The sequence below is a fragment of the Caretta caretta genome, chromosome 12 (assembly GCF_965140235.1).
Source record: "Caretta caretta isolate rCarCar2 chromosome 12, rCarCar1.hap1, whole genome shotgun sequence".
NCBI classification, from domain to species: Eukaryota; Metazoa; Chordata; order Testudines; family Cheloniidae; genus Caretta; species Caretta caretta.
Genome location: NC_134217.1, coordinates 43,808,075 through 43,821,616, shown reverse-complemented (window position 1 = coordinate 43,821,616; position 13,542 = coordinate 43,808,075). Strand labels below are relative to the sequence as shown.

General features: G+C 41.7%; 1 protein-coding gene across 5 annotated transcripts in view; it reads right to left on the bottom strand.

Moving 5' to 3' along the window:
* PHLPP2 (PH domain and leucine rich repeat protein phosphatase 2) overlaps nucleotides 1–13,542 on the bottom strand; it is a 145,645-nt gene that overhangs the window by 94,576 nt on the left and 37,527 nt on the right. For all 5 annotated transcript variants that reach the window (XM_048816964.2, XM_048816965.2, XM_075118525.1 and 2 more), the window contains 2 exons: nucleotides 2,688–2,878; nucleotides 1,946–2,071 (listed from right to left, as the gene is read on the bottom strand). In XM_048816964.2, coding sequence (XP_048672921.2) covers nucleotides 1,946–2,071; nucleotides 2,688–2,878 — 317 coding nt within the window. The remainder of the gene's footprint in view (nucleotides 1–1,945; nucleotides 2,072–2,687; nucleotides 2,879–13,542) is intronic.

The window sequence follows — 13,542 nt, the reverse complement described above, 5'->3', positions numbered from 1 at the left end:
TCAGACCCTGCAAACAACCAGTCTCCTTTGGAAGTTCATTCTGCAGCCATATCCCTTTGACTCAGAGTACTTTGTCCCCAGCACTCATGTGCTTCGCTTTGGGCTTTGTGATCTGCACTGTCCCACAGGAGCAAAACTCTCTTGGCAGTTCAAAGATTGATATTTGGTCTCTTATGCAGCTGGGTATAACAAGGCACTGGTCCTGGGATGCACATGCACTCATTCCAAGACTGGCCCCCTTTCACAGAATTGCTTTTCAAGTGAGGGGTCTGAGGGAATAGGAAGGTCATGTGGCTATGTAAAAGGGCATGCTGAGAGATATAAGGGCAGCTTGTGTTCTGTTAGGAAGACTCCAATGAAATCGGGATAGAAACAATTTTCCACAGTTCCCAGGCAGAGGGAAAAGAACCTGCAGGGAGGAGAAGCCTGCTGGGAAGGTGGTGGCCAGACTAGATGATCTCAGTGCTCCCTTCTAGCCTTGGATTCTGTAACTATGAAAAAAACCTCAGCTGAGAGATTTGCTGGAAGAAAATCTCAGCTGGGACAGGATTATAAAGGACCAGGAAGCTCTGGAAAGAGGGCAAAACCCTGGTAAACAACTGGAAGGACTATTGAGCACTGGAAAAGTCTAAAAGGAACTGGTGAACCTGGAAAAGCAGGGTGGGCTAACTGTTATTTTGAGAGTAAACCAGACCCCATAAGGCGAGAGTAATTTAAAAGCACCAACTAAGGTGGTTTGACTAGAGGGAGAGAGAGAAAGGAGCTAAACTGAGGCAGCAGATAGGTCCAGTGCCGACAAGCCCCTACTACACTGGGGAACGATCTGTTAACTGCTTTGACAATTGCAACCTCTGCCTTAAACTGGCAGTGGAAGCAAACTGGAAGCCAATGGAAGAGGCAGACAGCTGCACTCTGTATCAGCTGCAGTTTCTGCATTATTTTCACAAATTATTATACTAGATAAGAGCAAAGTCTTTAGTAGTGAAAACATGTATACATTGGCATATATGGTGGAAGCCATACACTTTACACAAGAAGCCTTTGTTAGCATTCAGACCAATCAATGCAAAAAACAACAAATGCAAGCCAAACACACAGAAAATCTAGCATGGAGAAATGGGATATTTTATACAGCCAAAGCAAATATAAGACATTCTCTCTTAACCTGTATTTCACATCAGAAGCTGTTACTATCTAAGTCCTGAGTTAGCACAGTCCACCAATCACCAATAAACATGCTATGTAGTACACAGGAATCATCATAGTGAATCAGACCAGTGCTCCATCTAGTCCAGAATCCTATCTTTGACAGTGGACAATACGTTTCAGATGAAGATGCAAGAAACCCTTTAAGAGAAACATCACCTGGCAGTTAAAGACTGGTTCATGTACTGAAGCTTGATGATTTACATCCTATTTTTTAATCCTATCTAATGTGACTGTGGACGTCCTTACTACCTGTATAACATCTACTCTTTGTTGAATCCTGGTAAACTCTTGGCTTTTGGTTAAACAAAAATGTTGTTCAGGTGGATGCAGCCAAGGCAGTAGGAAGGACTTATAGACTGCTGTAGCTGGGAAGAAAGAGAAGTTTGTCTCTGGGATTAGTTTTGAATACTGCAATAAACTTCAGATGCTTGGTTAATATCAATAGTGCTATCAGTGTGGGATAGCGCAGAACTACAGCTCATAACTGCTGCATAGCTGCTGCAGCCTGGTGGAATGCTGAAATGAAGCATCCAGCAGATCAGAGAGACATGCAGTGGCTAAGTAGCCTCCACCCCACAGATGTCATAGTTCAAAGGAAGCCCACAGGTGATCTTGGTACTCTCTAAGAACTCGAGTTAGAAGCTGTGTCTCAAGAGTAAGCCTGTTCCAAAATTCTCCAAAATTTTCCTCTTGCCCTGTATCAGAGCACCCACACCTACAGATTATTGGGCCTCACCGTGGATGCCTGCCGGTGCCATCTCTGGTACTCTGCCAGCGTTTCAAAGCAAACATGGTAGGTTTGAGCCTGTGCACCAGCAGAGCTGAAAGCAAGTGAGTGCTGCCGACGCTTCACTTCTTCCACCTGAAATGGGAGAAATAAGAACAAAAATAGCCCAGTCTAAATTCTAGCAATTACACAATCTGAAATGCAGGGAGTGGGGATGTTACACAAAACCAATATAAGACACTCCACAAAGTACAGTCAAGTTAGTCCCCTCTGGCTGATATACAGCAAAAACTCCGTTTCAGAACCCCTCCGTTGAAACAGACCAGTGGTGCTGGAACAATTTTTACAGTAGGGGTGCTGAACGTAGAAACCAGGTATTTCGTCTGTTATTACTACTTCAAGCCAGGGAGTGTAGTAGCACACCCAAAACCCATAGTTCCAGCACTTATGGAACACACCCAATAAGTAATTACTTCTGGGTTGTGGTAAATTGCTGGACAGAACCAATACACGTAAAAGTATCATGTAATTTTTGGCCGAAGCAAAGAACCTGCATTCCTTTCACTGTTTTATTAAACTAAAGATTGCCTAGTAAATAAGCAGAGAGGAGTCAGGCAGATGTATTCAAACATCTTGACACAGAAACTCACTAAAGAGGCCTAGACTGACTTATAAATCCTGTTGGCCCCTTCATTCTCACATCTTACCTACAGGAAACTAACAAAGAACCAGTTAGGCCCAAGAGCCTCACCTTCCCTCCGACAAGAGGCAGAATGTGCATCTTTCCTGTATGGCAATCCTTCACTGAGGATACGATGAGGCAGGTGCCACAGAGAATGACCAAGCGTTCTGCCCACTTGTGCAACTGCGTCTTCCCTTTGCGCACATTATAGACCCCAGACAGAAGGATTCGGTCTAGTTGCTCCACTTGACATGGCTTTTCTGAAAAGAAAATTGCACTTTATCATCTACTTTTCACTGGATTCTTCATTTCCATCTTATGGGGATAATTAGCACCAAAAAACCACATGCAATCTCAGCGATTAAAACAGACAACTACAGGGAAGTCAAGGTAGAGAAAATAGTGGTACACTGAGAACAGAGTCTCATTTGCAGGATAAACAGCCTGTAATAAACAATGCAATAATATTTACAAATATTTTGTAGAGAGATTAATTATTATATACTGTATTGTTATGCTTGAAGATGTTAATGGCTGCAAACAAGCCTGCCTGATCTACATACAATCACAGACATCATTAAAGCTGATAGGCATGCTAGCCATCCTTCATTCAGGCTAAATGGAAATGCAATTAAGCTCCTTTACAGAGTAAGATTGCTGAAACCACTGTCCAAGGCACTGGGCCACGTGGGAAGGCTTTAGCCAGAACTCAAGGCAAATGGAAAGGAGTACTTGTAGCACCTTAGAGACTAACCAATTTATTTGAGCATGAGCTTTCGTGAGCTACAGCTCACTTCATCAGATGTATACCGTGGAAACTGCAGCAGACTTTATATATACACAGAGAATATGAAACAATACCTCCTCCCACCCCACTGTCCTGCTGGTAATGGCCCACCTGATGATCACTTTAGATAAGCTATTACCAGCAGGACAGTGGGGTGGGAGGAGGTATTGTTTCATATTCTCTGTGTATATATAAAGTCTGCTGCAGTTTCCACGGTATACATCTGATGAAGTGAGCTGTAGCTCACGAAAGCTCATGCTCAAATAAATTGGTTAGTCTCTAAGGTGCTACAAGTACTCCTTTTCTTTTTGCGAATACAGACTAACAGGGCTGTTCCTCTGAAACCTGTCAAGGCAAATGAGGAGTTTCCTTGGGGACTGATTGCAAAGGCAGGGGGCGCTGATTGGTTGCAGCTGTGTTTGCATGAGTGGAAAAGACACAAAGCAACCAGAAAGCCAGAAGAAAGCCAGAGAAACAGGCATGAGCATGGCCCTCAGAGGAAACAGAGACAGAATTCCTTGGGGCACAAAACTGGATGGAAAGGCAGGCTTGAATTTATGAGCAAGGAAACTGGTCTGCTGCTGTTTGTTCCTGTAGTGTACACAGAAAGAGAACTTTGTACATTCTTTGCATCAAAGAAATATCTGACTTCTACCATCAATTTCTCTTCCTAATAGAAACAACTTGGCAAGACCCCCCATACTGCTAACTACTCAGGCCAAGAGGCGACAGTATGTTTGGAGATAAACTATGATGGCATTAAAAAAAAAAATCCTCTTCCTTGATATGTCGTTGTTTAACTTAGAATACAAGCTCTTTCGGGCATAGAACTAGGCTGTCTGCAAAGTAACATGCACATCAAAAGCATGACAGAAATACCTAATGTGTTAGTATTAGTTAACCAATTTTTCCTTTGAGAAAGAAATCAAAGATGTAGCGAAGTTACAGTTTTCTAGTTAAACGATCTTAAAAATGAATTCTGGTTTGCTAAGACATATGAAAGGCTAATTTAATTCAATTTTTGATACAATAAGAATTAATTCAACTTTTGATACAATAAGAATTTAAAATAATTAAACATGTTTTCTAGTAAAATTCTGCCACAAGATCTCTCTCCTGCTTTCTTAGTACTTGTGTTTCTTGCATTTTGGGGAGTTTTTAAAATACTTTGTGTCTGTTTGTTTGTTTTTGCTACAATTCCTTTTGCAGGGTCATTTTTCATCTTCAGTAGCCTGAAAGTTAGTTATTCAAACCTTGATTTGTGCGTGGCATAATATTTCATCTATAGGTACTGGGAAATGGAACATTTCTCTTGACGTCTTGTATATGGTGTAGAGATCTGAATATACTGTTAAATAAAGAGGTATCACATATGTGTATTGTTGTTTTATAAAATCCTGACAAGTTCTGGAGGCATAGCTGTTAGAATTTATGAGAGCACCACACTTCTAATTTGCACAGGATGGGGCTTGGCACATCCATTACAATTCATTGTAAACAGGAAAAGTTAAACCATTGATATAGGTACTTAGATGGTGCCCATCACTATAATATCTGAGTACCTTTGCTCTTCTATGCCAATCCAAGTGCACACTGCAGGAAGCTGGTTTTTCTTTATTTAAAAATACCAGTTTAAGAAGGCTCTTAAAGTAACTGACAAATGGTTCTCGAGGTTAGGAAAAGAAAGGCACCTGTAGCTTTCACATTCTACAGGGTGGCAGATGTTCAGGAAGGATGCCTTTTCTGCCAGGAAAAATCCTTGATTTAAAATTTTAAAAATTCATAAATTAATTTGGGTTGCAATCAGAAGCATGGAATACAAATACAGAATTTTGGAAAGGGTAAACTTCTTAATGCTGATATATGGGCTATTCAGTTAATTTGCTAAGTGAAAACATAGTAGTTGTACATAAAATATCGTATTGTAGGAGTAAAAATATTCCAAGACATTTAAAACAATGTCTAGAAATCAGGAATGGAGACTTACAAACATCACTAAAGATTTGAAAATATTAGTTCTGTTTGCCAGTTTTGTACTGATATGGTTCCATAATATAAGTAGTTCTAATGCAAGCGGAACATCCTTTTCTGGGTTTGAGGGACTCTGCATAGAAGACACTGTATTACATTCCTATTTTGATACCAAAATCACTGAGGTGAGGCTAAATTGAATGAGCCTCACCTTGCCCCACAACCTCATGAAACTAGAAACCCAAAACAACACTCAGCCACTCATCCTACAAAGAAGAAGAAAACAAAGGAAAGAGGGAAGCCTTCATTAAAGCAGGCATTGTGAATGTACTAAAACTGGTTCTAATGGCATTAGGAGATTGACCCTGCCAACATCACATTAGCCTCAGACACTTCTGAGATATTTATGGAAACTCACTCAGAACAATCCCACACCCTCTTTTGAATGAAAGAGACAATACATATTGATTTTAGATGACCATGTGTTTAGCCTTCCCTTAGCAGGTGGGAAATAACAAGCATCATTGCACAGACAATATCCAGCTTCTAAATGTATCTGTGTTAGTCTGGATCTGTAAACATGGCAAAGAGTCCGGTGGCACCTTACAGACTAACAGATGTATTGGAGCATAAGCTTTTGTGGGTGAATACATGCATCTGATGAAGTGGGTATTCACCCATGAAAGCTTATGCTCCAATATGTCTGTTAGTCTATAAGGTGCCACAGGACTCTTTGCCACTTTTACAGCTTCTCAATGGAATCCCTGGGCTCCTCCTGTAGCCCACTGCCTTCCACTGTAACCAGACAGTTCATATCCTGTCTCCATTAAGGCCAACTGCTCATAAAACAGGCATTTCTCACCCACAGGTCTCTGCTTCAGCTGCAATCAGACGTACCTGAGTTATGATACAGGTGGTTTAAAAGAGCATATAGCTTGGTCAAGGTGTTTTTCATGCAGGGCCTTGAACCTGCAAATTGACCCATGCATAACCCTTGCCCAAATCAGCTGAAACCTGTTGACATTCAGGGCGCATTGCAAGGCTCACTTGTTTTCTTGGAAAGGGCTGAGCAGGAGGTGGTTGGAGTCATTTGGCAAAATCTTAGGTAGATGCTTAAATCACAAATCACATTAAATAAGTAATGTAGAGACATCCCAATTAAAGGGAAAGGCTTGGTAACTAGATACTTATTTTCTGATTTCAAAACAGTGACCTCGTGCATGTGTAGGCTTAAATATTACTCTTTTTCTTTCCTTGTCAAAGTCTGAGCAGAAATACAGAATCCGATCCCAGGCGCTATCTTGTAAATGAAGCAGAAACTGTTTTCAAACATCCTAGTTTAAAATGTTAGTAGTGCTTGCCATTTTTAAGTCTGACATGCATACCTGCTACCAATATGCAATCTGAAACACATGGAAACTCGTATTTATAAAAAGCTTCCCAGACTCTCTCCAACCTACTGCATCAGGCTACTCTGGTCTGGGCACAGAGACTTCCATGGAAGCATAACTGTCATCCCAGATTTCAGAGTAGCATCCGTGTTAGTCTGTATTTGCAAAAAGAAAAGGAGTACTTGTGGCACCTTAGAGACTAACAAATTTATTTGAGCATAAGATTTCGTAAGCTGTAGCTCACGAAAGCTTATGCTCAAATAAATTGGTTAGTCTCTAAGGTGCCACAAGTACTCCTTTTCTTTTTGTCATCCCAGAGGAGACCAAAGGGTCTACCTAGATAATTTATTGTCAGCAGGTGGGGGCCCTGGAGCTCTCAGCCTCTGCAAGCAGAAGAGGCCCTGAAGTCATTAGCTGCCATGGGCACCTGGAGCTGTTGACCGCCATGGGGGCACCCAGAGGTCTGAGCCACTCTGGCTGTGGCAGGGCCTACGGAGCTGTCAGCCGCCACCATTGCAACAGGTGCTGGACGCCCCTGCCTCCTGCAGTAGGGCTCAGGCTCTCCACCTCCTGTCAGACCCTCGCCATTATTTTCAGTAAAAGTCACAGACAGGTTGCAGGCTTCCGTGAATTTTTATTGCCCATGACCTGTCTGTAACTTTTACTAAAAACAACTGTGATAAAATCTTAACCTTAATCATGTTATACCATTCTCTGCTACACTGAAGAGACCATTATTTCTTCCCCATGTAGATACTTATAGACTGTAATCAAGCCACTCCTTAACCTTCTCTTTGTTAAATTAAATAGATTGAGCTCCTTGAGTCTATCACTGTAAGGGGTAAGCAGAGGTCTTCCAGAGGGTACATCAACTCATCTAGATATTTGCCTAGTTTTACAACAGGCTACATAAAAAGCACTAGTGACATCAGTACAAACTAAAATTTCATACAAGACTTGTTTATGCTGCTCCATATACTATACACTATAAATATAGTATTTATATTCCTATTTATTTATTTAATAATTATATGAAAATGAGAAAGTAATAGTGCGCTGTGTCACTTTTGTATTTTTATGTCTGATGTCATAAGCAAGTAGTTTTTAAGTGAGGCAAAACTTGGGGTGTGCAAGACGAATCATAGAATCATAGAATATCAGGGTTGGAAGGGACCTCAGGAGGTCATCCAGTCCAACCTCCTGCTCAAAGCAGGACCAATCCCCAATTAAATCATCCCAGCCAGGGCTTTGTCAAGCCTGACCTTAAAAACTTCTAAGGAAGGAGATTCTACCACCTCCCTAGGTAACGCATTCCAGTGTTTCACCACCCTCCTAGTGAAAAAGTTTTTCCTAATATCCAACCTAAACCTCCCCCACTGCAACTTGAGACCATTACTCCTTGTCCTGTCCTCTTCTACCACTGAGAATAGTCTAGAACCATCCTCTCTGGAACCACCTCTTTTGGCCCAATCCTCCAATTTGTCTAGGTCCCTCTGTATCCTATCCCTGCCCTCCAGCGTATCTACCACTCCTCCCAGTTTAGTATCATCCGCAAATTTGCTGAGAGTGCAATCCACACCATCCTCCAGATCATTTATGAAGATATTGAACAAAACCGGCCCCAGGACCGACCCCTGGGGCACTCCACTTGACACTGGCTGCCAACTAGACATGGAGCCATTGATCACTACCCGTTGAGCCTGACAATCTAGCCAACTTTCTACCCACCTTATAGTGCATTCATCCAGCCCATACTTCTTTAACTTGCTGACAAGAATACTGTGGGAGACCATGTCAAAAGCTTTGCTAAAGTCAAGATACAATACATCCACTGCTTTCCCTTCATCCACAGAACCAGTAATCTCATCATAGAAGGCGATTAGATTAGTCAGGCATGACCTTCCCTTGGTGAATCCATGCTGACTGTTCCTGATCACTTTCCTCTCCTCTAAGTGCTTCAGAATTGATTCTTTGAGGACCTGCTCCATGATTTTTCCGGGGACTGAGGTGAGGCTGACTGGCCTGTAGTTCCCAGGATCCTCCTTCTTCCCTTTTTTAAAGATTGGCACTACATTAGCCTTTTTCCAGTCATCCGGGACTTCCCCCGTTCGCCACGAGTTTTCAAAGATAATGGCCAATGGCTCTGCAATCACAGCCGCCAATTCCTTCAGCACTCTCGGATGCAACTCGTCCGGCCCCATGGACTTGTGCACATCCAGCTTTTCTAAATAGTCCCTAACCACCTCTTTCTCCACAGAGGGCTGGCCATCTATTCCCCATGTTGTGATGCCCAGCACAGCAGTCTGGGAGCTGACCTTGTTAGTGAAGACAGAGGCAAAAAAAGCACTGAGTGCATTAGCTTTTTCCACATCCTCTGTCACTAGGTTGCCTCCCTCATTCATTAAGGGGCCCACACTTTCCTTGGCTTTCTTCTTGTTGCCAACATACCTGGAGAAACCCTTCTTGTTACTCTTGACATCTCTCGCTAGCTGCAGCTCCAGGTGCGATTTGGCCCTCCTGATTTCATTCCTACATGCCCGAGCAATATTTTTATACTCTTCCCTGGTCATATGTCCAACCTTCCACTTCTTGTAAGCTTCTTTTTTATGTTTAAGATCCGCTAGGATTTCACCGTTAAGCCAAGCTGGTCGCCTGCCATATTTACTATTCTTTCGACACATCGGGATGATTTGTCCCTGTAACCTCAAAAGGGATTCCTTGAAATACAGCCAGCTCTCCTGGACTCCTGAAAGGGGTACAGTCTGGAAAGTTTGAGAGTCACTGCCCTAAGGTATGTTCTCCAATCCTTTACTCATGCTCATGGCTCTTCTCTGAACCTTCTCCAATTGATCAACATCCTTCTTGAATTGTAGGCAGCAGAACTGGACACAGTATTTTAGCAGTGGTTGAACCAGTGCCAAATATGGAGATAAAATAATGACTACTCCTACTTGAGATTCCACTCTTTATGTCTTCCAGGATTGCATTAACTCTTCTGGCCACGGCATCACATTTGGAGCTCACATTCAGCTGATTATCTACCATGACAACCAAATCTTTTTCAGTCACTGCTTCCCAGGATAGAGTCACCCGTCTTGTAAATATTGCCTACATTCTTTGTTCCTAGATGTATATATTTACATTTAGCTGGATTAAAACTCATATTGTTTCCTTGCGCCAAGTTTACCAAGTGATCCAGATCATCCTGAATCAGTGACATGTCTTCATTATTTACTATTCCATCAATTAATGTGTCATCTGCAAACTGAGTGATGAGTGATGATTTTATAATTTCTTCCAGGTCATCGACAAAAATGTTAAATAGGACAGGCCCAAGAACCAATCGTGGCCAGAAAAAAACCCACTCAATGATCATTCCCCATACACATTTACATTTGAGACCTATCAATTAGCCAGTTTTTAATCCATTTAATGTGTGCCATCTTACTTTTATATGTTCTAGTTTAAGCAAAATGTTTTGCGATGCCAAGTCAAATGTTATATCAACACTATTTTTTTTATGAAACTAAAAGTTTGGTTGACAAAAGCGTCAAGTTAGTTTGACAGGATCTATTTTCCATAAACCCACTGATTTGCATTAATTACATTACCTTCCTTTAATTCTTTATTAATTGAGTCCCATATCAGTTACTCCATTCTCTTACTCGGGATTCATGTCAGGCTGACAAGCTTGTAATTACCCTGGGCATCCTGTTTACCCGTTTTAAAAACTGGCACAATATTAGCTTTCTTCCAGCCTTCTGGAACTTCCACAATGCTCCGAAACCTACTGAAAATCAACATTAATGGTTCGGCAAGCTCCTCAGCCAGTTCTTGCATGCAAGTTATTTTAATCTGCTGATTTAAAAATGTCTAACTTCAGTAGCTTCAGTTTAACATCCTCCAGAGATACTAGTGGAAAGGAAACAATGTTATTACCATCAGATGATGAGACTATATCATCTGTTTTTCCCGAAATACCAAACAATATTTATTGAACATATCTGTCTTTTCTACATTATTGATAATTCTACCATTTCTATCTAGTAATGGACCAATACAGTTGACAGGATTCTTTTTGTTCCTAATATATTTTAAAAACTCCTCATTGTCCTTAATGCTACTGATTTTGCCTTGTGTCCCTTTGCTTCTCTTTTCAACTTACTACAATTCCTAACTTCTGATGTATATTCATTACTATCAACTTCTCTTTACTCTATTTGTCTATATATGTCTTCACTCCCCCTTGTCTAAACCAGGTCAGTTTTTTAATCAGTACAGCCCTCTTCCTTAATTGTGGCTTTTTGGGCATCTAGTAATGTGTTCTTAAATGATCACCAATTATCATTCACATTTTTCTGATTAAATACTTCCTCCCACTTGATTTGGCTCATACTTAACTTCAGCTTTGTGAAATTGGCACTATTAAAGCACCAAGTATATATCTATTACTGGGAGGGATTTTATTCTGCTTGCACATTATAAATGTGATCAAGTCATTATCTCTAGCACCTAAGCTACAATTAATTTTTAGTTCTGTGATCAGTTCCTTTATCTGATAGGACAAGTCTAAAAGAATTCCCCTATGTAAGCTGAAACTCTTTGAGTACAGAAATTGTCATCGATAATGTTGGAAATTCCAAGGATGTTTTAATGCTGGCAGCATGAGACCTCCAGCATGTGGCACCCAAATTGAAGTCCCTCATGATCACACAGCTTTTCTTCCTACGCGTTATAGATAGGAGCATAAGGAGGTGGTCATCGTGTTCTCCAGTGTGATTGGATGGTCTGTAGCAGACACCAACTGATACCCCATCTTATGCTTTACATGTGAGGACATTGATCCATAAGCATTCAAGATGATTTTCTTGTGAGTTAGAATCATAGAATCATAGAATCATAGAATATCAGGGTTGGAAGGGACCCCTGAAGGTCATCTAGTCCAACCCCCTGCTCGAAGCAGGACCAATTCCCAGTTAAATCATCCCAGCCAGGGCTTTGTCAAGCCTGACCTTAAAAACCTCTAAGGAAGGAGATTCTACCACCTCCCTAGGTAACGCATTCCAGTGTTTCACCACCCTCTTAGTGAAAAAGTTTTTCCGAATATCCAATCTAAACCTCCCCCACTGCAACTTGAGACCATTACTCCTCGTTCTGTCATCTGCTACCATTGAGAACAGTCTAGAGCCATCCTCTTTGGAACCCCCTTTCAGGTAGTTGAAAGCAGCTATCAGTTATCAGTGACTTGGAAACAAGTCATGTCTTTTTTGACAGTGTCACTCCCCCATCCCTTTTGCTCACTCATTTCTTTCTAAATAGGTTATAACCATTGATTCTAACATTCCAGTCAGGTGAATCTTCCCATCAGGTTTCAAGTAAGATCAACAAGATCAAATTTATGCTCATAAATGAGCAACTCCAATTCCTCTTGTTACTAAGGCTCTGAGCAGTGGTGTATTAGCAATTAAAGTATTTCTTCTCTTCATGTCCTTTGGTTCCTTGATTTTCTTCTCAACATCTCAATTTTGTGATGAGCACTCTTATCTTCCCTCTTTTTACCCTCCCCTTTTGCTATTCATTTAGCCCCCTTTTCACTATTCTAGCCAGCCTGTCCCCAAGGAGATTGGTCCCCGCCTTCTACTGAGGTGGAGGCCATCCAAAATATACAAGCCCCTCTCCCCAAGGAAGGTGACCAATGTTCCACAAACCCAAAACCCCTACACCTCTTACCTAGCCAGTGGTTCACTTCCAGAATCTTCTGTCTTCCTTTGCTCATGAGACAGAAAGGATCTCATAAAAGATTACTTGGACATTCTTCTTCTTTAGCACACTTTTGAGTTCCCCGAAGTCATCTAATATCTGTGAGATATCCCATGATACAATGTCATTAGTGCCAATATGAACCATCTCCAGTGGATCTTTGCCTGTTGACTGCAGAAGTTTATCCAATCTTAGAGTGACGTCTTATGTCTTGGCTCCAGAAAGGCAACACACTGTCCTGTTGTCCACGTGTCCCTTGCAGAATGTTGGTTTGGTTCTTCTCCGTATTGAATCTCCAACAAGGATCTCCTTGGATGGTTGAGAACCCTGTGGGTAAGCATGATTTTCTTACAGGTTGGGCTGAGCTACCATAGACGTGTGTTCCATACATCTCTGTTCCCTTAGACCTGCTCGATCTTGAGAGGTATCTTCCAAAGTTTCCACATTAAGCACCTGGTATCAATTGGAAACTTTTAGCTGTGTGGAATTCCTCCCAGTCCTCTTTTCTCTGGTAGCCCCAGCCTACTACGTAAAATGCTGCCGTGACCTCCTGCCTCTAGTGGTTATGAACTGCTAGGTCTCTTCTCTGCCTTCCTTTCTCGGTGACTCCTTGATGACCCACAAGGTTTGAAGAAGTTTATGTAGGGTGTGAAAAATCCATCACCTGAGTGGCATTTTTAAGATTGCTTACATCCATGTGGAGACAGAGTTCTTCTGTCAACCTAGCTACCACCTCTCAGGGAAGAGGATTACTTTTGCTGATGGGAGAAGCTGGTTTAGGTTGTATCTACAATGAGACAAGGCTGCTACTGTAAGGAGGTGCCTTGGTACTCAGGCCCAAGGGAACAGAGGTGTATGTGTGTGTGAGGCTCATTTCCAGTAATCTCTGCATAAAAAAGGTGATCATGAGATCACCTCCATTCAGTGGGACTATTTTCCCTGAGAGGGGGGTGAGAAGCTGACTTGACTCACGTATTAGGGGAACAGGACAAACTGGTGGCCCTGCAGCCATAGC